The sequence below is a fragment of the Hemibagrus wyckioides genome, linkage group LG22, assembly GCF_019097595.1.
Source record: "Hemibagrus wyckioides isolate EC202008001 linkage group LG22, SWU_Hwy_1.0, whole genome shotgun sequence".
Lineage (NCBI taxonomy): Eukaryota > Metazoa > Chordata > Actinopteri > Siluriformes > Bagridae > Hemibagrus > Hemibagrus wyckioides.
The window spans coordinates 11449526-11476278 of record NC_080731.1 but is presented as its reverse complement, the minus strand read 5'-3'; the positions used below and the strand labels follow the sequence as shown (position 1 = coordinate 11476278).

The following is a 26753-nucleotide window of genomic DNA, read 5'->3' as shown; positions in this document are numbered from 1 at the left end:
GAGCTTCACCGTGTCTCAGTCTGAAGCTCTGCTGTTAACCTGCGCGCCGCTAAAGGCGGGGACGGAAAACGCTCACGCGCTCTGCCTGCTGGAAAATAAAACACCGGCTATACTTTCACTTTTTTCCGCCCGAAGACACAACCGAAACTTCAGGTCGGGCGTGTTGGGAAATTACTGTTACCGCTAAGAGAGTTAGGAAGTGTCGCTGTGAGTCGGAGTTAGCATGTTAGCTGGCTTGACGGACGCATCTTCATTTAGGCAGCGCTGACAGCGTTAAAGTTGCCCTTATAGCGTGCTTCGGCGTGCTCGCGCTACCAGTCACGTCGTTTATTTGTGTGGTTTGTTTGTTTGTTTTTGCTCCGATCTGCTTCCCTGCAGTCTTATTATTTGGGGGGGGGGTTTGTTTTTAAAACTAACGATCAGTTTGGCCTATGAACATTTTTTAGTGAGTTTCAGCTGTGAGATTTTGCAGCGCCTAAACGTTAAATGTCAAGACTGACTCGGCTAGTAAGAGGGACTAGCCGCCATCGGTTCAGCAGCTCGGTCTAACGGAGAACTTCAGATGTTACGAAAGTGGGAAAGACGAACGGATTTGGACTACGACAAACCGACGTTATGGATTAAGTCTGGTATTCAGGGTTAAAGTTGGCGCTGGTCAGCAGGCTAACCTTGCTAGCTAGCTTAGCGACAGCAAAAACCACCAAGTAAGTTTGTGCACCTCTGCTTTCCTTTGCCGTTCTTAGTTTACTTCCAGTTATTATCTTGTTATAGATAAATAATAAACAAAGCATGGAACATGTTACTGCACCTGGATCGACTAGTTTGGCTAGCCAGCATTTTTTTTTTCTTTGCCAAATGATTAGCTGACTCAGTAAGATCTTGTTTAAAACAAACTGTTGAGCAATGATGATCAATCTACAAGGTTCCCAAAGGTTCTTATGAGACAGAGTGAATTTTGGGTAACGGCCTTTATTGCCATGTTATTAACTTGCTATAACACGCTTCTGATATCTGCTTAGACCAAATAAACCAACGTGAAACACAGCTAACTTTGAAGGAAGCCTGCTAGCTGTCAGTGTCTGGCTGTCCATGCAAACTTCACATGACATTACGGCCTTCAGTTCCTGTAGTGTTAAGACAGCAGGTTTATTCAGTCGAATATGATTCATTTCATTTTGCAACAAACTTCGCAATGGAGTTCAGCCTTATCGAAAACACCCTGTTTATACAGAAGAACGAGCACACAGAAGTTTAAGTCGGTTATTTTGGTAATATCCTCTGCCGGAAGTGAGGCGTTTCCCTCGACTTGGCTAGGTCCGAAACAGCACACTAGCCTACTGAAGAGTAGGGTCATAGTATACAGCACTGCTGTGTGTCTAATCACACTATCAAGCACGCTAGTTATTTAGTGTGTATAGTATTGAGCGTCCAGTCTTTAGCCCTATTCAGACGGGATTAGTTTTAGTGGTCATCATGTAATGATTTTTTTTTACACCCTGTGTGTGAATGATTGTGATGTGTGATGTTTGGATACTCCTGGTCGATTATGTGATGATGTTGCAGGATGTCTGTTCTTGTACAGGGTCACAGTTTTTTAAAATTTCTACTAGAAATAAACACCAGCTTAAATGACCAGACGCCTGAGTATCACACCCAAATGTGGTTCATTACCCGGACTGTTGCCGCAACGTTGGACCGTATAGAATGTTATACACTGATCAGGTATAATGTTATGAGCAGTGAGAGGTGAAGTGAATAACACTGGTTATCTCTTCATCATGGCACCTGTTAGTGGGTGGGATGTATTAGGCAGCAAGTGAACATTTTGTCCTCAAAGTTGATGTGTTAGAAGCAGGAAAAACGGGTGTAAGGATTTGAGCGAGTTTGGCGAGCAAGGGCCAAATTGTGATGGCTAGACGACTGGATCAGAGCGTCTCCAAAACTGCAGCTCTTGTGGGGTGTTCCCCATCTGCAGTGGTCAGTGTCTGTCAAACTTGGTCCAAGGAAGGAACAGTGGTGAACCCGGCGACAGGGTCTAGGCAGGGACCGAAGGCTGGCCCGTGTGATCCGATCCAACAGACGAGCTACTTTTACTCAGATTGCTGAAGAAGTTAATGCTGGTTCTGATAGAGGTGTCAGAATGCACAGTGCATGATGGGTCAGGACAGTTTTAACAGCAAAAAGGGGACCAACACAATATTAGGCAGGTGGTCATAACATTATGCCTGGCTGGTGTATGTTGTAGCATTGTTGTAGCAGTGATTTTCTTCAACTGGAACTAAGGGTTCTATCATGCCAATGCTCCTGTGCATCAAGAAAGCTCCATGAACACATGGTTTGCTGAGGATGGAGTGGAAGTACAATCTTGTACAGAGTCCATTGAACACCTTTTGGATAAATTTGAATGCCGACTGCACCCTAGACCTCCACACCCAACATTAGTAACCTGATCTTAATAATGCCTTTGTGGATTGAAGTATACACATCCCCACAAATACACTACTAGTGGAAACTCTTCCCAGAAGATTGGAAGTTATTATAAAAGCAAAGGGGGACTAAATGGGACTGGAATGGGATGCTCAACAAGCACATATTGGTGTGATTGATAAGTGTCTGCATACTTTTGGCCACATAGCATGTATCCTGTTGAGGTTAAAATGGTAAGAAATTCATTGTAAACTGAAGTACGTTTGGCTATTTCGTCAGTATTTAGACACTTGTGTGACCGTAAACCCTACAGCAAGTAAGACCAAATATTTTTGTTTTAAAATGAGGTACATAAGACACTTTGTGACTTATACATAGATCAGCCGTATCATACTTACTGCAGAGGTTTTATTTAACAGCCATAACTACTATAAACTTGCTGGAATCTGGAATATAAGTCCAGAAATCTAATCAAATCTGAGCAGAACATCTGACTAACAGTACAGAAATCTCATAGTTATACAGTGATGAAATGACAGAAACCTTCCTGGTGGTCAGTGTTACGCAAATGCATTAAGTTTTGTCACTGTCTAAAACTGGGCTTACAGTAAGTTTGTGTTTCTTCATTTCACTTCCTCCAGGCTTATCGTGGCTTTTGCTGACACTGTCTTCCGAAGAAAACGCCTACACAAACAAGTTGCAGTTTGAGATGCTGTTTTGTAATTTTACAATAGTGCTTAATACACATGCATCATATGGCTAAACTGCACCGGTTATAGCGTGATAACACCCTAATGGACATCATATTATAACTTTTTTGCTCATGACCATATGTTTAATGGAAGATTCTCCATATGAGCAAACACTTTGTGGATCATTGTGAAGATGGAGTGTCACCCTCCAATGAGCTCATATTACAACACAGCATTTTAAAGGAGAATACGAGTCCAGTGGCTACAAGGTGAACTACAAAAACACCATCTATGTTCATGTACACAAATGATGATGATAATACACCGATCAGGCATAACATTATAAGCACTGACAGGTGACGTAAATAACACTGATTATCTCCTCATCATGGCACCTGTTAGTGGGTGGGATATATTAGGCAGCAAGTGAACATTTTGTCCTCAGAGTTGATGTGTTAGAAGCAGGAAAAATGGATTAAGGATTTGAGAGAGTTTGACAAGGGCCAAATTGTCATGGCTAGACGACTGGATCAGAGCATCTCCAAAACTGCAGTCTGCAGTGGTCAGTATCTATCAAAAGTGGTCATGGACGGCCAAGGCTCATTGATGCATGTTGGGAGTGGAGGCTGGCCCGTGTAATCCGATCCAACAGACGAGCTACTGTTACTCAGATTGCTGAAGAAGTTAATGCTGGTTCTGATAGAAAGGTGTCAGAATACACAGTGCATGATGGGTCAGTTCTGTTTTGGCAGCAAAAGGGGGACCAACACAATATTAGGAAGCTGATTATAATGTTATGCCTGATCGGTGTATAATAATAATAATAATAATAATAATAATAGATTTTGTTGATTCCAAAGGGAATTAACTTCAACATCATTTATGTTTCTCCTGGACAATAATGTAATAATGAATCTAAAATCATGTAACAACACATTTCCTGCCTTATCGTTGTTATTTTCAGTAAAACATGCACTGTAAAGAGGAAGACCTACAGTAAGGTCTTGTACTCTGAGATCATTTACGGCAGTTAGAGGAAGCCCTTATCTAAAGCAACTTGCAGAAGTGCTTTGTAGTTTCTATTAAAAAGATGTCCTCATGCTAGCACCCTCAGTCAGGGACCAAGTGAGCCGTCTGTATGAAAACCTGTTTGGAGAGGTTAAGTATGCTGTTTATAGCCGACGTCTGAATAGGCTTGTGCGATATATAAGTAATAACACTAGACAGACCATGCTGTTATATAAAAGTAATGCACACCAAGAGGTGTGATGCAGCAAGACACAACAACACCCATTTGTTTTCACATAACAGCAAAGTCTGGAGCTTTATTCCACTTATACCACAGTAATTAGCCAACAGTTACGATGTTTATTAATGTATGAAGTATTGCACATGGTAATGATTTATGGCATATTTGGATGTAATAGTCAGTTTTTATGCTGTTTTCTCTCTTACTCAAACACCCTCTCCCTCTCTCTCATACACATACAGTATATTCAATATGAGATTGAATCTAATCAGATCAAATTAGAATAGATCGAAACTAATCAGTCCCAGCTTGTTGGTCTGGATTCTCAGAGCATTCACTCTCACCCCCCTTCCTGCCTTTTTCACTTTTCTGAAAATGACTTTTGTCCCATTTGGTAACTCCATTATAAGTGGTTGCTCAGAGGCAGCATAGGTTATTCACACTGTTCATTTTATAAACATGATTGTTTCCTCTTCCTTCTCAAAGGCCAAAGTAAAGTTTCAGTACATAACCTGCAGCAGTGTATGGAGCTTATAATCCCTTGGGCAGAACTGAGTTTGTCGTAAACAATATTGTCAAACACAGCTTTCAAAAAAAGTTTACTCCATATTCATCTACATATAAAGGTTTGAGCAGATATTGAACCAGAAATGAGTGATGTAACCATCTGAACATTCACCAGATTGCCAAGTTCGAATCTCTGTAATGCCACAGCCTTCCATGGCCGGGAGAGCATAACGCTGTCTGTCTTTTATTAGCTTACAGTAGCCTCCATCTTTAAACTGTTGCTATGACCTTGCTGCTTTCATATGTCTTGGATAAGGAATATGTTAGCCTTTGCTTCTATGATTTTTTGTATATCATGAAGTTATATATATATTTCTGCATCATTATACTTCTTTTTCAAAGAATTCAAACTGCTGTACCAGCTAATAAACAGCTAATAAACTAACTACCATACATTTTGCTTCATCTAGCTACATGTAAACAAACCAGAGTCTGCAAAACAAGATTTGAATAATAGCTTTTTATTTTGCACCGCTGATTCTTTGCACATTGCACAGAATTCAGCACTGACGCCACAGAGCCCTGCTCATGTCCCTGAGAAGGCCTGCCAGACCCTGGTGTCCATTACTGCTTTCACTGGTGATCAGAACATTCTGTGAACTTCCTCTGCTGTCCCAAATGGACAGAGAGATTTGGCCTCTCAGCCAAGTCACCTGTTCCTGTGGGTTTGACCCCTTGGAATGAATTGCCATCCAAGACGGTGGCCCAGCAGCCTAGGAAACTCTCCTGAACTCAGGCGCCCTCAGTACACAGGTGCTGTAAGCCCTTGTATACGTGCAAGCTGCTCTGTGTGCTCTCATAGGCTGAAACTGGTGCATTGCCCAAATCCCAGAATACTTTTCTCCAGGGACGGCTCAGCAATGGCAAGTCCAAAAGTCTATGTTAAAGGTTAGGGGCACAACAGTTGTGTTTGGTATTGGTGCGCACTTGTACTCACATTTATAAAAAATGCTAATACCAACATTTAATACCGTGTGATACTATCTGATGTAATCCTAGTGCATGTTGTTTCCGTCATAATTCTTTAATTAATCATGGCATCCTAAGCAAAATGACAAGAGAATAAACTACATTGTCGTCTTCTAAGAGAAGAGGTCCAGTAAACAGCCTTATGATATTTAACATTATCTTAAACAGAGAAAGCAAGCATGGCTGACCTGAGGTCACAGAGCATTATCAGTAAGCTCTGTCATTAAGAAAGAGTGCACGGTGCTCCAGAGTGTTGTGTGTTGTTCTGCGAGCACTGATGAGAAGCATGGTCTACAGATTGCTAGCTAGTCAAGGTGCAATTCACACCAAAGCTATTGCATATTAAACATAAAAATCAGTATGAGGAGCGATGCTGTAGCAAAGGCTGGCTGTGTGAGGGAGAAAAATCTGCAACCACACATAAGTGCAAATGACATCTTAGTCAGTAGGTTATACTGTTTTACTTACAGCTCTACAGAAGTGTTTTTCCAAAGTGTAACAAAATCTGTTCTTTTTTTATTACAACCCTATTCTAGCAAATGCACTTCATCAGCTTATCAACAAGGGAACTTAGTAAAGAGGGAGTTACGTAGTCTTAAGTGGATAAGCAGAAATGTGGGCACTTTTCATTCATCATTAAACCCATTGAAAGCTAAATAACTTGTTCCATGTGGGCAGCTACACAACCGTCTCCATATCAAGAAACAAAGTTTTTCCTTGTGAGTTACACTTGCTGTTCAATACATTCTAAGTGGGGTTTATCAGCTAGATACTGTGTTGTCCTCATTCTTCCATTTAAGAAGATAACCTACAACACCTCTCAAGCAGTAAATATGTTTTGCACCTCCTTTCTCTCCAGCACTAGAATATTCTCTCGTCTCTGCCTCACTCTTTCTGATGATTAATTTCTAACATCATTATTTTAGTATGAGCTCTTGTTCAGCAACATTGTAGAAGTCTAAGCAACATTGCTTCCTTAAGACGGATGAGTAACTCCTAGCATCAATCACCTACTTTTTTTATAGCACACCCTTGCATGAGCTGTACACAAAAATGATTGACAGGCAGGGAGAACTGCGTCATATTGGTTAATATAGCCAGATTGTGTTCAACCAAGTGGTAGAACAGGCTCAAACAACCATACATAGTTTCTGAAGCACACGATATATGTCACTGCATATATGAGCAATTCAGACTTAACCTTACGCTCACACTAGCGTGCAACAAGTCACTCGTTACATGTCAGGCACAATAGTACAGCTAAGATATTTTTCTTCATACTGGCTATACACCTTTAATGAGAGGATTTATAAGACAAGATCAAGTGACACCCCAGTTTTATATTTTTTGAGTGAAGCAGTACATGGGAGCTAAAAGCAGGGAGGAACTAAATTTGTAGGAGGAGGAATGAGAAAACACCTTACAGTCAGAGGAATCATTTCATCCAAGCAGATGTATTTATTGTCGTTCGAATTGTCCTTCTGTGGCTTCGGCACAGCTCTGTGTGATGCACATGCATACAGAACGAATCGTCGCCTGTCGCTTTGTCACTCACTAGCGTGAACACAGCGTAATAGTCTCAGTATTGGCTCTCTGATTTGAAACGCTCAATCTGTCAGTAGCACAGAAGCCATTAGAGGAAAATCGTTCCAACAGCCTTTGCTACTACATGACTGCAACACTTTATCATTCTAAATCTGTTTGAAAAATGAAAGGAAAATGGTTAAAAACTCATACTGCCTTTAAATAAGAGCCTGCTGTGCATCTTCACATCTTCACATTCACATGTGCATCTCCTGCACTGTATGAGAATGAAAGTAGTGCAGATGATGAAATGTTTGAAAAGTTTCGTACTGGTCCTTGTTGTTAAATGTTTGCGAAAAAATGTGAGTTTGATATAGCTTACACTGATTAAAATAAATGTCTGAACAAAACACAGTGAAGAGGTCTCTCTAGGTAACAAACATAACAGAAAAATTAGCTTTACTAACTTCATCTGGACACAATGTGAGTAGATCCTGTACTTACGTCCATGGCCAAACTTCCTGCTATATTTTATTTTCAGTGTATTGTCATTTCATTTAATTTGGTCCGTTGTGCTTATTGTTTAATGTTCTGTACTACTAATGCGAACTTGGTGGCAAGGGAATTATTGTAAAGCTGTTTGTTTTGATTGTCTCATGAAGATGTGAGTTTTGGGTATAAAGCTCTACCACATATAAAAAAGATGAAGCCAAAGCCCAATGAATAAGTACAAAATGTTTAATAATAGAACATTTGTAGTCGAAAAGCTTTTAAAACAGCCTTTTTCTCCATAAAAGTATGCATGCCATTGTTTTTAATTACCATTGTCTCTGTCCCTCTGTTTCCAGGTGAATGTAGCCCCTTCATTCACACCAACGTGTGTGTCTGTAACGGACATGGCTGCTTGCCCTCCAGCACACCAGAATGGTGACGTTCACCGGCAAGAAAGAGTGCCAAAGCCATCCGTCACTGCACTGACACTTCATCTGTACCGCAGCAGCCGGGGTGAAGAGGACTGCACTCCTCTCTGTTACCCGCCAGGAGAGTACATCGCTGAACAGCTGGCCATCGAAGCAGCCAAGGAGTGTGGTGAGTCAACAGTAGAAGTTGATGCAACTAGAAAACAAACCAGTGGGTTCAGTTGTTGAATCTTAAATTAGAAAGCACGAAAGTGACTACATATGTGTTGAGTACTTGAGTTGTGAAGTTTATGCACAATGCAGAGTGATTTGGCAGTTTAAGTATGACTCGATACTGATCCAATATACACCAACCAGCCATAACATTATGACCACCTGCCTAATATTGTGTTGGTCCCCCCTTTTGCTGCCAAAACAGCCCTGACACCTTTCTATCAGAACCAGCATTAACTTCTTCATCAGTTTGGGTAACAGTAGCTTGTCTGTTGGATCGGATCACACGGGCCAGCCTTCGCTCCCCATGTGCACCAGTGAGGCTTGACCGCTCATGACCCTGTCTCTGGTTCACCACTGTTCCTTCCTTGGACCACTTTTGATAGATACTGACCACTGCAGACCGGGAACACCGGGGAGATGCTCTGATCCAGTCATCTAGCCATCACAATTTGGCACTTGTCCATTTTTCCTGCTTCTAACACATCAACTTCAAGGACAAAATGTTCACTTGCTGCCTAATATATCCCACCCATTAACAGGTGCCATGATAAGGAGATGATCAGTGTTATTCACTTCTCCTGCTCATAATGTTATGCCTGATCGGTGTACATTTTAACTACTATGCTTGAGTAATTCTCAGAGTACTAGCCTATAGGTAGATTGCCCACTTGTTGGAGGGTCAAACACCTGTTATTTAGTTTGCACCTTTATGGCATTAGTATTAGCTCTCTGGATAAAAGGAAAAACAGATTCTTGACAAGAAAATCAGTTCAACAGTCACTGATACTTTACAACCACATCGCTTTACAATTCTACATATGTTTTGAATAGAAATGAAAAGGGGTTCCAGCGTACAGCAGATTGTACCTCAGCCAATGTGTGTAGTGCAGCAGGAGGGTCTGTTTGTCCATTAGATTACATTCACACAGATTCGAATTAAAACCATTCTGAAAAGGAAACTGTACGTAAAACGGATGTCTGTTATTATTACTTACAATGAAAAACACCAGCAGTTACAGACAGTAGCATGGAAAACAAGCATCCACTATAATTTGGCTCCAGAGTCGGAGAGACCCGTCAGTCTACCTCTATTTATTGTCCTTCAGCATAAACATGTAGCTTGTTAAACAGCAAGGCTCTAATCACATGTTCAGTGAATATTCTATGGTGATGAAAACACCAGCCATAGACACGTAATCTACAATACTTTCATATAACTTAGGAAAGAGATGAATAATGCAGAGAACTGTTATTTTTATTCAGTTATTTATTTATTTATTTATTATTGCACAAGATTAGTCACGTTAAGCAGATGAAGGTCTCTTGAAGTTAAGTACATGAAGTTCAACATTTACATGCCCTTTTTATACACCGAGAAACATACTGTGTCATGTAGAGTTCAACTAGAGTTTATATTACTAACTAGGGTTATCATTAGCAAGGACTGTCGTGACTTCACTTTCATCACTTGGCCATTCATCTGCTTCTGCTCATACTTATTTATGAGAGTGATCAAAAGTGCCTTTGCAGTGCTGTTTTTCTTTCTAATTAGCTCTCATGAGTTTTCAAGCTATGATGTTAGTGTCATTAGATACATGGTAGAAAGGGTTTGCCTTACTTGGCCCTGTAAGTAATAAGAATACTACTTGATTCATTGTAAACAGGCCATTCTAACAATTCAAAGCTTTATACACGTTATATTTATATATTTATACCTGTTCAGGTATGATACTCTGAATAAGCACTACCAATGTTTCTAGTTTTACTGTTTCATTTTGTTGTAGAGAATTGTTTGTCTGTGCTGGATGCTTAGCATTTACAGCAGTGTCGTTTATTTCTGAACAACGACAGATGGGGCAAAAGTGATGGGGCATTGGGAAGTAAGAAGAGACCCATGTAAACACAACTAAACCCTGTGGCTCGCAATACAGTTTTCCAACTGCATTTTCTCAGCCACATAGTAAACCAGGGTTTCTGTAGGGCATTGAAAAGCATTAAAAGTCTTTAAATGGATTTAGCAAAACCTTAAGGCCTTAAATGTCTTTAAAAAGCATTAAATTATATTCCTACACACATTCCTAAACAAATTTTAGTTTGTTTTGAAGAAACAAATATATTACCAGTTTGTCTTGAATGTTGTCTTTAGAATTAATAACTTATTTACAGGCACAAAATATGTACATTGGTGTGATAAACACAAGGAACCAGTTTGTTAATTGCCTCCAGCCAGTGCAGAGTTGTGGTAACGCTATATGCTTGTGCTAGAACAGTGCTAAAACTTTAATGCAGAAGTTTATAAAGAAATGGGGAAATGCAAAATCCAGCAAAAGTGGCTGGAAGATGAAAGTTTTAGGACATGGTTGTAGCCCATTGCTGATCAACATGGTGAAGGATTTTGCAGTGTTTGTAAAAAAAAAGGATGTAAGCTATGTACGATGGGTGTCAACACTATTAAAGCTCATATGCAATCCGATAGCCACAAATCGGCTGTAAAAGCCAGACTGTCTCAGCATTATCTATGTCTATTTACTTTAACATGACCGAGAAAGTAACCTCAGCAACTACCACTACCATCACAAATGCAACAGAAGATCTACCAAAATTTCTTGTGTGTATATATATATATATATATATATATATATATATATATACACTACTCACAAAAAGTTAAGGATATTTGGCTTTTAGGTGGAATTTATGGAAAATGTAAAAAGTTCACACTACAGTGATATTATATCATGAAAGTAGGGCATTTCAGTAGAAACATGCAATGGTGATTTCCTCATCTCAAACAATTTATTGAAACAAAAGCCAACAACAGTGGTGGGTATACCACAACAAAAAATGTCAATGTCTCAATAATTTGTCATGTGCCCTTGACCATCAATTACAGCTTGACAACGACGTCTCATGCTGTTCACGAGTCGACTTATTGTCCGCTGAGGCATGGCATTCCACTCTTCTTGAAGGGCGGCCCTCAGGTCATTGAGGTTCTGGGGTACAGGGTTACGAGCCTCTGCACGGCGACTCAGCTGATCCCATAGGTTTTCTATGGGATTCAGGTCTGGAGAAAGTGCAGGCCACTCCATTTGAGGTACCCCAGCCTCCAGCAGCCGTTCCCTAATGATGTGACCTTGATGAACTGGAGCAATGTCGTCCATTAAGATGAAATTAGGCCTGTGTTGTTCATGCAGGGGCACAATGACTGGATTAATGATGTTATTCAGGTAGTATTGGCTTGTTACTGTACCATTCACAAGATGTAGGGCAGTTCTGTATTGAGTAGACACAGCTGCCCAGACTGTAACACCACCACCACAGTGGCTGATGCATAGCGCTCTCCTTGTCGTCTCCAACATCGTTGGCGGCCATCATTTCTGCTCAACGTGAATCGACTTTCATCAGAGAACAGCACTGAGGCCCACTGGTCCCTCGTACAGCACAAATGCTCCCTGGTCCATGCAAGATGCCTGGTGGTGTGGTCAGGTACCCTTGCAGGTCATCTAGCACGCAGACCACGCTGATGTAAACGTTTTCGAATGGTCTGACGTGACACTTGGGTGCCTCTCACCTCCCTTAAATGTGCCAGGAGTTGAGTGGCATTCATCATCCGGTTCCCACAGGGCACTGTTCACAATGAAGCGGTCATCAACGTGGGATGTGGCCAAAGGACGTCCACTTCTATGCCTTTCTGTGACTCTTCCAATCTCTGTGTATCTCTGTCGCAACCTGCTGATGACATTCTGTAACAATCTAAGCTCAGTGGCTACTTCCCTCTGAGAACATCCTGTTTGAAGCCTCACAATGGTGAGGTACTGTTGATCAATTGTTAGGTGTGGTCTTGGTCTCATGATGTCAAAATGTGAACAGCATGATGAAGAGGACTGTTTAAATACCAATTCTAATTGAACCAGAAAATTTATTGGTCGATTTATGGATCAAACACCAGTTGTGAATTTTGCCGTTAAGCACCTTGTTAGAAAACGTTATGCAAAAAGTACTGAAACACTGAACAGTTGGACATGTGCATTCAAAAGTGTAGAGAAGGTCAAATTAAGTTCACCTGTAAAGGTTATAGAGCATTTTAGGTGCATCCTGAAATTTCACCCGAAAGCCAAATATCCTTAATTTTAGTAGTGTATAGGTTCTGTATGCCATGGCATTTTAAAAATGTCATTAAAAGGCATTCAATTTGATGATACCTGTGGAAACCCTGTACACATGTGCTGAGGCCATGATTTATCATGTTACATCCGTTTCAGTTTGTTTGCACTAGTAAGAAAAAACATAGCTATTACACCCTTAAATGTGAAACGAAGATAACCTTTACATTTATTAAGCTCGAGTCAGCACAAGATGTTTTTAGTAACAAAAGTGAACTCTGTTTTACCCTTTTTTCTCTTTTTTCCCCCCTCTGTCACAGGTGTGTCACCAGTTTACTTCAGTCTATTCAGCCTTTATAGAGAACGTGACCGAGTCTGGTTATCACCCAACCACCTTCTTCACTTAGATGAATCAGCTAAAGAGAGTCTGATCTTCAGAATTAGGTAAAAGCATTTAGAGCTGAAAATGGTTAGTTTTGTGCATGTTATTTAAAGGTATGTCAGATGTCTTATTTGTTGATAAAAACATGAATCTCAACGGTACTTTGTATATTTTGTTATTAAAAAAAATCAAGAACATTTTTTAGAATTTTGGTCCATATATCTAATTTGTTCACCCAAGAAATGATTCTTTTAAAAATGATTTGCATTTTGCGTTTGTTTAACTTTAGGCCTTTGCGTTAGGCCTATCTGGCCTAATAGGCGTCAGTTATTTTCTTTTTAATGTATCTGCAAAACGCCTATATGCTTTATCAGTTTATTTATTTGTTTGTTTGTTTGTTTAAACAGGTATTACTTTCCTGGGTGGTATAGCTGTGGAGCCTCTCGAGCTTACAGATATGGCGTTGCCAAGGGAGCTGAGAGTCCAATCCTTGATGACCATGTTATGGCTTATCTTTTTGCCCAGGTAGGTTGCTTTGGCAGCAGTGTGCAACTAGTTCTGTCCTATTTCATAACAGTTGAGGCCACATTTATAGGGAATGTGACAGGAAGTCAAGGCATGAACTAAATTACGCTGCCCTTAGAAGTCTGATTTACAATCAGTGCAATTATTTCAAAGTAAGGGTCAGATTGCAGGTGTCAGATGCCAGGTGTTTCAGTGTAATCTGTGACAGTAGGGACAGTCTGGCCCTCAGTTATCAGATGCCGTCATATTTCAGTGGCCAGACGTTTTCTGTACAACTTTTCCCTGCATAGTTTCCATGATACTGGGTTTTCCAGTTTTCTTGTTTGTATTTGGACGTCAGATAACCGCCACCTCCTGGTATGACTCTTTATCTCGTATGTATATGTATTCCAGCTGTCAGAAGTAGCATTGTGTATATGATGACAACTGATTTACAAAACACATAAGACAGATGCTTAGTAGGCCTTGGTTGGTTGGTTGGTTGGTTGGTATGATTTGTCAAAGTTGAAGGCCACCAGACCCCTAACGCTAAGCAGTGTGTTGCTTAGAGCGTAGTATCTATTGTTCTACCCCTGCTTCAGGAGCTCAGCAATAGCATAAAAAGCACCCTTACCCTTTTAATCCTCTTCATTTAGTAGTGTGGTGATGTTATAGGACAGATACCTGTTAACTGATTATTGCAGGAGAATGCAAGAGATATTTGACTTGATATATTTATGTTGCTATTGCAACTTGTATTTTATTCTGAATGCAGGCACCCTTTATTTTACTCAGTATAACATAATGATATATTACAAACTCAATTTCAATGTTATCGTACTGTTTTACTGACTGCTACTATACTACAATACTACTATATTGCTGTTTTCACATTCTAATATAAGTGAATGTAAATATATATACTGGCTGTTCATCATAAGAAACTTTTCTTTGCAAGGATTCCTTTTTACTTCCTCCTACAATTGTACTTGATTTTTTCTACTTTCCATGAGCATCCTGTTTTAGAAATAAATACAAAATACACCACACCACACCACCGCACAACACAACATTCACAACTTGCAATTCTCTTCTCACCACACTATTGATTCACATGATTTTCTAGAGCCAGCACTTCACTTAGTTCTCTACATCGCTGCCAATCATTATTCTATTCAACACCTTCACAGTTCTGATCGCGCACATAGTATATACACACTGGTCACTTTAGTTGGAACATCTGCACACTTGTTTATTCATGCAATTATCCAGTCAGACAATTTTGTGCCAGCAGCCAAATGCATTTATCAGATATTGGACAAGAGATTCTGTTAATGTTCACAGTCTACATCAGAAAGTAGCAAAATGTGCTCTCAATGACAGTGAACACGGCATGGTTGTGGTGCCAGGCTGATTTGTGTAATTCAGTCATTGCTGGCCTCTAGGGATTTTTCACATACAACATTATCTAGAGTTTACACAGAATGGTAAGCACTACATTGGAGAAAGCACTAGAGATTGTTCAAGCAGAAATGATATAGTAGGTATCTATCAAAGAGAAGGCAATAATTCATGACAATGTTGTACCAAGAGCTATTCAGAGGTCAGTTACTAGTTTAATTAATATCATGTCCGGACAAATGTGTGTTTTTATTCATATGTGTTCTCTGTCTACTCCAGTAAATACGTTATTGGGGAAACATTCAATACACATAAATGACCTACCTTTTTTGCTGTTGTGTAAATGTTTGTGTGTTTTATGTTGTGTAGGATGTCTGAAAATTAGGATTGTGGTTTCAGAGGTAACTCTCTCTCAATTAAGTACAAAACAGTTTTGTTTTCAGATTACACAGCCGGGACAAATGAATTGGAACAGGGTATATCATGGATATATGCCCTTATTTACCAAACAAATGCCAAATAAAGGAAACCCATACTATGTTCTTCCAACAAGAGGGCTGTCTCCAGTTTTGTCTGTAGTCAATATTTTGGTTTGTTTTGTTTACCCTAAAGTGAAGTGGGTTGATAGTGAGCTCTTGACTAAAAAAAAAAAAAAAAGTTAAAGTTCACTGTGGAAATACAGTTTAACCTGTTAAAGAGAATAACTGGAACGTAATCTTGCTAGTGCTACTTCATTGGTTAATGCTTTCAGGTATTGTTTAGGCAGCAGTATTTACTCAGTATTTATGTTTTATCGCTATTGTTAGAAGCTTAATAGTTAAAAATAAGCTACATTGTACAAGGAACTGGACTCTGTTTGATCAGTTTATGCATTAGGTGGACTTATATCCTGGCAAATAGCTGGACAAATAACAAAATGTTGTTGTCTTGTCAGTCCAGCTTTTCCTGTGTACTGGAGGGAACTTGGAGGCAACGCACATAAAATGAAATTTGTTTAGTGCAAAATATATAGCACTTGATAGTTTTTATTTGTTCCCTAAAAAATTCTAGCATGTTTCAGATACCAGGATGACAACGTGTGTGTTTATTTTTTACTGGGACTATTGATTTAGTGCTCCTAGCATCGGAATATGGGGGTCATACGATCATATTATGAGGGATTGCGTGTTTGCTGTGTTGTAACAAAAAGCACTCTGTCTAAGTGGGCATGAGGGTCATTTTAGGCACTACACTGATAATGGTGTTTTGCAATCACTTCATTACTCTGACTCACAGACATGGCACATCTAAATACACCTTTTCTTCCCCATTTTGTATTTCAGTGGAGAAGTGACTTTGTGAATGGCTGGGTGAAGCTGTCCACCAGCCACGAGACCCAGGAAGAGTGCCTTGGTATGGCTGTCTTAGATATGATGAGGATAGCCAAGGAAAAGCAGTGCTCACCGCTTGATATTTACAATGCTATAAGGTAAGAATTATTGAGTACCAGGTAAATCATGCAGTGTGCAGCAGGTGCTGATGTCCTTGTGATGACCCAATTTGTTTTAACATCTGAACTGACACAATTGAATTCAGTTATACTGGTATAGTGCTGTTAACAAATGTCATTGTCATAAAACAGCACATATAGTGGCGACTGACCTAATTTCAGCACATTAATATCCTGTTTGTGTTTTATTTCCTCTTTGCAGCCGTACATGTCTTAAAAAGTCCAAAAGATTTTGCTTACATCTTGGTTACAAAAATGTAAGATATGATAGAAAAAAAAACACTGTCTGTGTGCATTCTGTCCACAGCTATAAGTCCTTCCTCCCAAAAGACATGCGTATGAAGATCCAGGACTACCACATTGTAACACGGAAGCGGATCCGCTACCGCTTTAGGAAGGTAGTGCAGCAATTCAGTCAGTGCCGGGCCACACCACGTGATCTCAAACTCAAATACCTGATCAACCTAGAGGCACTTGACCCTGGCTTCTACACAGAACGCTTCCAGGTCAAAGAGGCCTCAGCAGGCCAGGTCACCATAATCGTCTCTGCCGATCAAGGCATTCAGTGGTGCCGTGAGAAGCAAAAGGACACCCAGCTAGAGGTTAGTAAACCAGATTAGTTCCCTGACACTTACTGTTGTGATATTACGAATGTCATGGGTTTCAGATCAATGTGGAAATATGAAGTCTCTTTTGAAGGCTTTTCAAGGCTAGCTTACTTCTCCTTTCACGTAAATGTGTCTGAGAGCAAGGTCTATTTTGATCCCAGTAAAAGGTATTTACAGATTTTGATGCATAATAATTATTACATCTAACTGCCTCATTCCCAGTTGCATAAAACATAGCATCATTTGGAGCCACAAAAACATAAAGAATGCATCTGGAGCTAATTGGGCGACCAAGCTCTTTTTATTATTTGCTTCTTAGTTGCTGAGACATAATGAAAGGAGGTCATGTGTACTCAATTTATTATAAAATCATTAGTCAAAAAAATGTCTGGAAAGTTAATTGGCTTAAATTCACGCTGCAAATAAGACAGAATGAATATAGACACCTTGCCATTTAGCAAATTCCCTTTACTAACATGCCAGGAACATATATTGAATTCTCATTAAATATGTATGGACCAGGCATGAGATTAATCAGCACAGACATCAGGAAATGTTCTTCCACATGTAATTTGCAATTCAATTTCAAATGCTGTTTTAGGGGAATTTTTTAGAGGACAGCTCAAATGTTCATATGACACCTAATGCAAAAGTGAATTTTTTCACAGATCTTCAGAGATTATTTGTTTTGTAGTCTTGATTTTCTGTACATGGAAACTGAGCACCTTAATATTGTTTATAAAGATGAATTAGGCCAGTTATCAATAAACTAGAAAACTGATCTAAGGTGTCACATTTGTTTTAAAATATTTGAGGACAAAGCATCATTTTTTTCTTATTCGCACTCAGTGACACTAAACTTCTTGTGCAGGACCTGCAGCCGTATTGTGATTTCCCTCATGTGATTGATATCAGTATCAGACAAGCCAGCAAAGAGGGAGCCCACAAGAGCCGGGTCGTCTCTATCAACAAGCAAGATGGCAAAACTCTGGTAAGATAGTCCATTAGAGGTCAAAATTGCAAAGACTGCTAACAATACATTTATAACATTTAACCATATGAACTTACAATGGTGTTAACAGTCAACAGCTTTTATCTAAAATGATTTTATGCCTGTTAAAGACTACCAATAATGCTGGTGTGTGCACTCTGATGGAAATTTCTGTTTTTCAATAGGAGCTGGAGTTCTCCTCCCTCGCAGAGGCTCTGTCATTTGTATCTTTGATCGATGGCTACTACAGGCTGACCACCGACGCACATCACTACCTCTGTAAAGATGTTGCACCACCTCGATTACTGGAGGCTATTGAAAACTACTGCCATGGGCCAATTTCGTAAGCCTCATAATATTCCTTTGTTGCACATGGTAATTTCTTGGCCAAGTCACTTTGCTGGCCAAGCCAGTTATTTATTTATCTGTAATTGTGTTGCGTTTACCGTCTTAAATTATGTGCTTGGAAAGCAGAATGGAGTTTGCCATCAGTAAACTGCGTAAGGCTGGAAACCTGAGAGGTCTTTTTGTGCTACGCTGCAGCCCCAAAGATTATAACAAGTACTTCCTGACGTTTGCCATCGGGGTATGTTTTCTTTTTGGTATTAAGAAGCCTTACACTTTGCATATGTCAGAAAGATGCCGACAAATATTAAAATGTTATCATAGAATATTTATTCACTCGGTTACTTTCATTATTGTTACTATTGATATAACAGTATGACAGTTAAATCTTTGAGCAAAGTAGATTTACCAGCAGTTATTATTGAGTGTAGTTAAGATTTTGATCTGATCTTCTCCTTTTTAGATGTGTACAGAGGTGGAATACAAGCACTGCCTGATCAGTAGGTCAGACATTGGTAATTATGTTCTCAGTGGAACTAAAAGGACCTTCAGAAGCATGGAGGAGCTGCTCAGATGTTACCAAAAAGAGACCGTAAGATCAGATGGCATTGCCTTTCAGTTCAGCAAGTGCTGCCCTCCCAAGGCCAAAGGTCGGTAAAAGAAAGGGGTTTTTATCTTCAGACATACCAGAATAGAACATTGGTAAAAATTTCCCTTTGCGTGTTCTTCATTAATAGGTAAAATAATTAATAATTCGTAATTGGTCTGTTGCAGAAAAGTCCAATCTTCTGGTTTGTCGGAGTAATAAAGGCTCAGAGGTTCTCTCCTCTCCCTCGCTGCACAGACAGAACATCAGTCAGATGGTTTTCCACAAAATCCGGAAAGAAGACCTTGAATTCGTGAGTATGCTTTCTCTCTTTCACTCTCTATTTTTATATCAACACACTTAGAGAGGCCTGACCTATTTCTTATTACCATGTGTGTCTCCTATTCAAAATTGATTTATATACTTCTTCCTGTACTTCTTGTGTATAATGTGTTTGTATTTAACTTAATCTACCTAATCTCTCTGTCCCAGGGAGAGAACCAAGGCCAGGGAACATTTACAAAGATCTTTAAGGGAGTTCGGAAAGAAATGGGAGACTACGGAGAAATGCATCAGACAGACGTCATCATCAAAGTCCTTGATAAAGCACACAGAAAATATTCTGAGGTTTGTAACAGCACATTGGCTCCAATTTACTGGCGTTTACTGGCTATTTTGGTTGCAACAGTCAGAGTTAAAGTGTCACTGTTTATTTTTATTTTTTATTATCCTTTCCTTTCCTCTGCAGTCCTTTTTTGAGGCTGCCAGTATGATGAGCCAGCTCTCCCACAAGCATCTGACATTCACCTATGGCATCTGTGTGTGTGGCGAGGAGAGTAAGTGTGTGTCATGTTTCCCCCAGGCTATTATACTCGAAATTTAAGCTCATTCCCTCTACTCACCCTTCTCTATTACCCCTTAAGCACCATATGTCTGCTCACAGGCTTTAATTAGTGTTCTCCTCTCTGGGTCAGTAATGGCTAGAGTTTAACTTATGTAATTGCTGTTACAGATATTATGGTGCAGGAATATGTGAAGTTTGGCTCCTTGGACATCTACTTGAAAAAAAACAAAAACAGTATCAGTATTTTGTGGAAGCTGGAAGTGGCTAAGCAGCTTGCATGGGCTATGCACTTTCTGGTAAGGACATGTTATAAAGTGAAATGTTTTAAAGTCCTTCAAAGCAACCGACGTGTTTTTTATATTTTCCCCCACTTGCTCCCGACAGGAGGAGAAGAACCTAGCTCATGGGAATGTGTGTGCCAAAAATGTCCTTCTAATCCGCGAGGAGGACAGGAAGACTGGCAACCCTCCCTTCATCAAACTCAGCGACCCAGGCATCAGCATCACGGTTCTGCCCAGAGAGAGTAAGTGACTTTCATGCTATATAGTGAAGAGCAGTTATACCGATAGCATTTTTATTGTACATTTGTTTGGTTTGATTAATTGTAGTTTATATAACATGTGCGCATCTGTCTATAGAAAAGCACCTTGACCTTCAGACATAATGTAAATATGAGCAGTGTAATTTATCTATTAAAAGAATCTAGTCTTAGTCACTAGTCAGTAGAGGACATCTTAGTCACAGCGTGGTTCAGGGTTAACATGACGTGAATCACATTGGGGTGATCTATTTTGAACATTTAGCGGTGCACTTTTATGTTTATCTGAAGTACTCGGATGTGGGAGCTCAGTCGTGCCTCTATTCTTGCAGTTTTACTGGAGAGAATCCCGTGGGTTGCTCCTGAATGTATTGTGGACCCAAAGAATGTAAGCCTTGCTACAGATAAGTGGAGCTTTGGCACGACGCTCTGGGAGATTTGCAGCGGAGGAGAGAAGCCGCTCGCCAACATGGACAGCTCCAAGGTAAGGTAATCTCACTAGACAGTCCTTCATATATTATGCAGAAACTGCAAAGCATTCACACCGACCACTGCATAATGCATCGATTCAAATTAACTGCACCATAATGAATACAACATTAATATTATTTCTAAACTTTCCTTTTAGAAACATTTGTTCTATGAGAAGCGCCACCAGCTGCCTGTCCCCAAATGGACCGAATTGGCCAACCTGATTAACAGCTGCATGAACTATGAGCCAGCATTCAGGTCATCCTTTAGAGCGATTATCCGTGACCTCAACAGTCTCTCTTGCCCAGGTTTGTGGTTTACACACACACACACACACACACTGTTGTGGGAATATGGCTGGTGAAATCTGTTTTGTGGAGAAGGGTAAGGTGCAAGCTTCGATTTTACAAAGCAGAAATTACAAATTTTATTATCTAATTTTTACAAAGTAAAAGTACAAATGCTCATTTTTTATACTTCAGTTTTAAATATATCGTATATGTAAGTTATAATAGTACATAGTCCAACCTAACCAGGAAGTGCATTGAGCTGTCAGCTGATGTTAAACCATATCTGTTGTGTTGGGTAACACTAACATTGACAAACCCTACAGTTATAGAGTAGAGCCTTAACGTGGGTCAATAGTGGATTTGTGTTGATGTTCATTTGTGCAGACCAGCAAAGATCATGAATGATTTTTCCCTGAAATACAAATCATTTGTCCACAGACTATGAAACGGTGATGATGGAAAGTGACTTGATGCCCGTTAGAACCGGAGGCCTTGTGCTTGTCTCAGGAACGTTTGAGGACCAGGAACCAGTGCAGTTTGAGGAAAGGCATCTGATTTTCTTACAGCAACTTGGCAAGGTAGTGCACCTCAAGTGTTCTTTATCCTTTTCTGTGCTCTCTTCAAGCTTTCACAAATCATGTGGATAATAGGGGACTCCATCTGTCTGTTCTAATGGGGAAGAGAGCACCTTTTATAATTTTGAGTTGGCATGTTCACAACCATAAAATGCAAGCCAATGTATAAAGAATAAAGGCATAAAGAATCATCCAGATCAAATCATATTCATATTCATAATAAATCAAATCAGATTCATATATATAATGGCAATATGTGTGGTCATTGAGAAAGTTAGTTTCTTTACATTCACTATTATATAGTTAAAATATGTAAATATATGCCAGAAAATAAACCTTGAAAATAATGGTAAGATAGGACATGATCTGAATTAAACAGATAAATAGTAAACTTAGGGACCACATCTGCACTAGTGCTATAAGTTTGATTTATACTTCTTCAGTGACACAACGAAGAGACAGGGTTTATGGGTATGTGTGCTCAGCTGACTTCACTTCAGTCTGCAATGATTATCTGTAGTGCTGTTTTACAGGCAGGTATTGATTAGCAGAGTATAAAGAATTAATTTAAAATAAGCAGTAAAAAAAAATCCTGTATGTTGTTCCACATGCCTGAATGCGTGAGTGATTGTCAGTGTTATTATGTCTCCATTCTTACTGATGGTGCCCCATAGTGGACACCTACACTACCAGTCAAAAGTTTGGACACACCTTCTAATTCCATGGTCTTTCCTGATGTTTATTTCTTTCTACATTGTAAAACGATGCTGAAGGCGGCCGAAATACACAATAATGTCGTTTGAACAGTTGATATTGAGATATGTCTGCTACTGATGCTCTGTAAAGCCGTCATAACGGCTCTAATCTGAGGTGCTGTTAATTGGTGATTTCTGAGGCTGGTAACTCTAAATGAACTTCTCCTCTGCCGCAGAGGTCAGTTTTGGTCTTGCTTTACTGGGATGGTCTTCATGTGAGCCAGTTTCATCATGGTGCTTGATGGGTTTTGCAAATGCACTTGACAATACTGTTCTTGCAAGAACTATTCCAGAACACCTGACCTTCGTGTCTTAAAATAACAACTGACTACTGTTTTTTTTGTTGTCGTTACATATGAGTTACTTAAGTCCATGTGTGTTATTTCATAGTTTTGAAATCTCCAGTATTGTTCTAGAATGTCACTAAACAAAAAACACTGAATTAGAAGGTGTGTCCAGACTTTTGACTGGTAGCGTATGTGGCCATCTGTGCACCACATTCTCATAGTGTAAATAAGAACTTATCCACAGTTTGTGAGAAGAGTGAGCTTAATCTGGTTAGTAGTCAAAACAAAGGAGCATGCACTATGAGTATCCTTCTTTTGATATTTGATTACACAAAGCCAGAGCCAGAAATGTGTGGCCGACATTAACAGAGGAAGAGAAAGTGAGCACACACAAGCCAACAAAACATACTAATGATTACATTTTATGTTTTATGTTTTTGACTACAAACCCTTGTTAATAAATTGGTACTTGTATATTTATTTATTACTGGTGATGCTAATTAGGTGTTTTGTTCTGCAGGGGAACTTTGGCAGTGTAGAGATGTGCCGATACGACCCCCTGCAAGACGGTACAGGCGAGGTGGTGGCAGTGAAAAAGCTCCAGCACAGCACAACTGAACACCTGCGGGACTTCGAGCGGGAGATTGAGATCCTTAAGTCTCTCCAGCACGAGAACATTGTGAAGTACAAAGGAGTGTGCTATGGAGCAGGTGAGGAGTAATATTGGTAATATATACACTGATCAGGCATAACATTATGAGCAGTGAGAGGTGAAGTGAATAACACTGATTATCTCCTCATCATGGCACCTGTTAGTGGGTGGGATATATTAGGCAGTAAGTGAACATTTTGTCCTCAAAGTTGATGTGTTAGAAGCAGGAAAAATGGACAAGAGTAAGGATTTGAGCGAGTTTGACAAGGGCCAAATTGTGATGGCTAGAAGACTGGATCAGAGCATCTCCAAAACTGCAGCTCTTGTGGGGTGTTCCCGGTCTGCAGTGGTCAGTATCTATCAAAAGTGGTCCAAGGATGGGACAGTTGTGAACCGCCGACAGGGTCATGGGCAGCCAAGGCTCATTGATGCACGTGGGGAGCGAAGGCTGGCCCGTGTGATCCGATCCAACAGACGAGCTACTGTTGCTCAGATTGCTGAAGAAGATAATGCTGGTTCTGATAGGTGAAAGGTGTCTGAATGCACAGTGCATGATGGGTCAGGGCTGTTTTGGCAGCAAAAGGGGGACAATATTAGGGAGGTGGTCATAATGTTATGTCTGCTTGGTGTATGTATAAGTTATGTATAAGTGTATAAGTCCATGAGAGATCATGCTCAAAAGGACAGGAAACACAAAACAACTGCCAAATGGTGAAAGAACTGCCAGTAACTAGAGGGAATTTTTAACTCACTTCAAAGCCAATAAAAATATTTGGTCAAAATATAGAGACAAATTACAGAAAAAAAGAAAATAAAAATGGCGGAAGGAAAAAAGGAGTCATTTGTTTATGGTTTACAGCTGTGTGCAAGAAAAGCCCTTTCGCAATATTCTTTAATAATTGCCAAGATTATTATTGGGTTTGATAAATTTGAGAGGATGTAGGAGGAAGTAGGATACAAGTAGAAACAGCTTTCCTAAATTATGAAACACTAAATGAATACTGGATACTAATATGGATATTATATTATCAGAAACATTTCTAATGTATAAAAGGCATCCCTGAGGATCTTCTGGCTGCTACTTTTTAAGCCATGCAATATTTTTTTTTATATATAACAGTGTCATGCAGTGTCAGAAACCATATATAACTTACTAGCTGCATTATGACTTTTTTGATTGATAACATTTGAGTAAGAAAGAAAAAATGTTTCTGGAATAATTAGCATTTAGTTTATAATGTTATTCTCATTTTTTGTATCAGATTCGTTATTAAACACAATTTGATGGTCTTTTCAGGTCGGCGAAACCTTCGGCTTGTGATGGAGTATCTGCCGTACGGCAGTCTGAGAGATTATCTCAGCAAGAACCGAGTCAGGATTGACCACAAGAAGCTTGTACATTATGCCTCTCAAATATGCAAGGTATTAGAGTGATTTATGCCAATGTCCATCCCCGCTTCATGTGTGTTTTTTATCAAATGGTAGCTGCTTTCTTTTCCAATGTATTATTTGGCCTCTAGGCAACAAGACTGTTTGAGTAGAACTGGTGTATATATGTGACTGGCTTGTGTTGGTACAGGGTATGGAGTACCTTGCAAACAAACGGTACATTCATCGAGATCTGGCCACTAGAAACATCCTGGTGGAGAGCGAGTCTCAGGTAAAAATCGGTGACTTTGGCTTGACCAAGGTTTTACCTCAGGACAAAGAATACTACAAGGTCAAAGAGCCAGGGGAAAGTCCAATATTCTGGTGAGATTTTGTTTAGCTGTGTTTATTAGTTTTGCATTGATTTTATTCTGCGTTTCTTAAAATACAAAAGTTTAAATTCTGTACAGATTAGGATACTAAGATTTTGCAAACATGGCCTATTTTTTCAGGTATGCCCCTGAATCCTTAACAGATAGCAGGTTCTCTGTGGCATCAGATGTCTGGAGTTACGGTGTTGTTCTGTACGAACTCTTCACACACAGTGACAAGCTCTGTAGCCCCCCTACAGTATGTATCACTCATTCCCTTGTTTATTTCTCATTTTTATTCATTTCAGCTTATAAGTGAAATCCTTTCAAAACCTTAGAATCACTTTACTGCTCATACTGTGTCCACAAATGACTTTAAAATGGTTTAGTCTGTGGTTTAGTGCGCACCTTCTATAACCACATCAAGCATATAGAATTCATCTAAGTCTAAATTCGTCAATTTTATATGACATCGCATCTAAAAAGACAGCATTATTAGCTAAGCCTCTGAACACAATCTCTGTTCAGGTGTTTATGAGCATGATGGGAGGAGACAAGCCTGGCCAGACTATAGTGTATCATCTCATCGAACTGCTGAAACATGGGAACCGCTTACCTCAGCCAGTGGGTTGCCCCTCAGAGGTAAGACACCAAAGGTTTCACAAATAGTAAAAGTGCTAATAAAACTAAATAAACAATCCACACTAAACTGTAAGTTGTCCTGTAAATCAGAAGCAGACATCATGCGTGTGTGTTCAGTACATACAGCATCGGATTATTAATTCACAAAGACTTTTTAAGAGAACCTTGAAGACTAGCAGTTTTGTCTCACTTGTTTCTGTTGTTTCTTCTTCATTTTTAATTAAAAGATGTAGCTTACAATATTTTTAAAAAGATGTCTGAATAGTATAAATATAATCAAATAATTAATCATCTGATTTCCTTATAACAGTGTATTGTTTTACTGAAAGTACTGTATGTTTTTATTTAATATTATTGTGTCTTTTTAATTCTATTAGATGTATGAAATAATGCAGGAATGCTGGGATAATGACGCAACCTTACGTCCAGCCTTCAAGGAGCTCGCTCTGCGCATCGACTTGTTTCGAGACAGCAGTGATTCAGACCTATACACCCAAGTGCCTCCATTTTAAGAGAGAAACACTTTGCTTTGTTCTAATAAACTGCCTTGAAGATCATCACCAGGACCTCCTTCAGCACTCTCCTTGCTTTTCAGTGTGCCATCATGGCAGACCTCATTAAGGACATGGAACTTCTACCAGCCTTTAAGCAGCTATGTTTTAGTTTGCTTATTTCTCCCCCAACACCCTCCTGCTAGCAGTGCTAGCATATTTCTTTACTTCGAAGAACTGTGAAAGGAAGAATGCACATGCAATTGCATTCTTTTTATATGTGTTTTTATGTATATAAATAAAAATAAAGATTTTATAATTTTATAAAAATGAAAGCTGAATGCAATGAGCTGCCTATGTTTGACTGTTAAGCAGTTAAATATAAATGAAGAAAGATATATAATGTTTATAGCTTTCCATCGTCATGCAGGTGGTGTCTAATTAAAATCATATATTAAATATATGTGTCTGGAAGAAGTCATTTTAGAATGTACTA

At 39.5% G+C, this 26753-nt stretch overlaps 1 protein-coding gene across 2 annotated transcripts; it reads left to right on the top strand.

Moving 5' to 3' along the window:
- Window positions 1–26718, top strand: jak2b (Janus kinase 2b). 2 transcript variants are annotated; one of them, XM_058375217.1, is made up of 25 exons: window positions 1–704; window positions 3069–3388; window positions 8277–8517; window positions 12988–13111; window positions 13457–13574; window positions 16277–16422; window positions 16751–17045; window positions 17923–18042; window positions 18228–18385; window positions 18517–18628; window positions 18851–19037; window positions 19162–19286; window positions 19466–19600; window positions 19722–19809; window positions 19986–20113; window positions 20202–20340; window positions 20688–20839; window positions 20984–21134; window positions 21555–21694; window positions 23254–23443; window positions 24683–24807; window positions 24965–25137; window positions 25266–25383; window positions 25653–25766; window positions 26144–26718. In XM_058375217.1, the coding sequence occupies exons 3-25, from the start codon at window positions 8325–8327 to the stop codon at window positions 26276–26278; spliced, it is 3366 nt and encodes a 1121-aa protein (XP_058231200.1). In that variant the 5' UTR covers window positions 1–704; window positions 3069–3388; window positions 8277–8324; the 3' UTR covers window positions 26279–26718. The 2 variants fall into 2 exon arrangements, with proteins under 2 accessions (XP_058231200.1, XP_058231199.1); XM_058375216.1 differs by lacking the exon at window positions 3069–3388.
- The last annotated feature ends 35 nt before the right edge of the window (window positions 26719–26753 follow it).

Coding starts and splice junctions, on each gene's coding strand:
- jak2b (XM_058375216.1), top strand. CDS start 8,325: ATGGCTGCTTGCCCTCCAGCACACCAGAATGGTGACGTTCACCGGCAA. Junction 20,114..20,201: donor CATGGGCTATGCACTTTCTG/GTAAGGACATGT, acceptor TGCTCCCGACAG/GAGGAGAAGAACCTAGCTCA. Junction 21,135..21,554: donor CAACAGTCTCTCTTGCCCAG/GTTTGTGGTTTA, acceptor ATTTGTCCACAG/ACTATGAAACGGTGATGATG.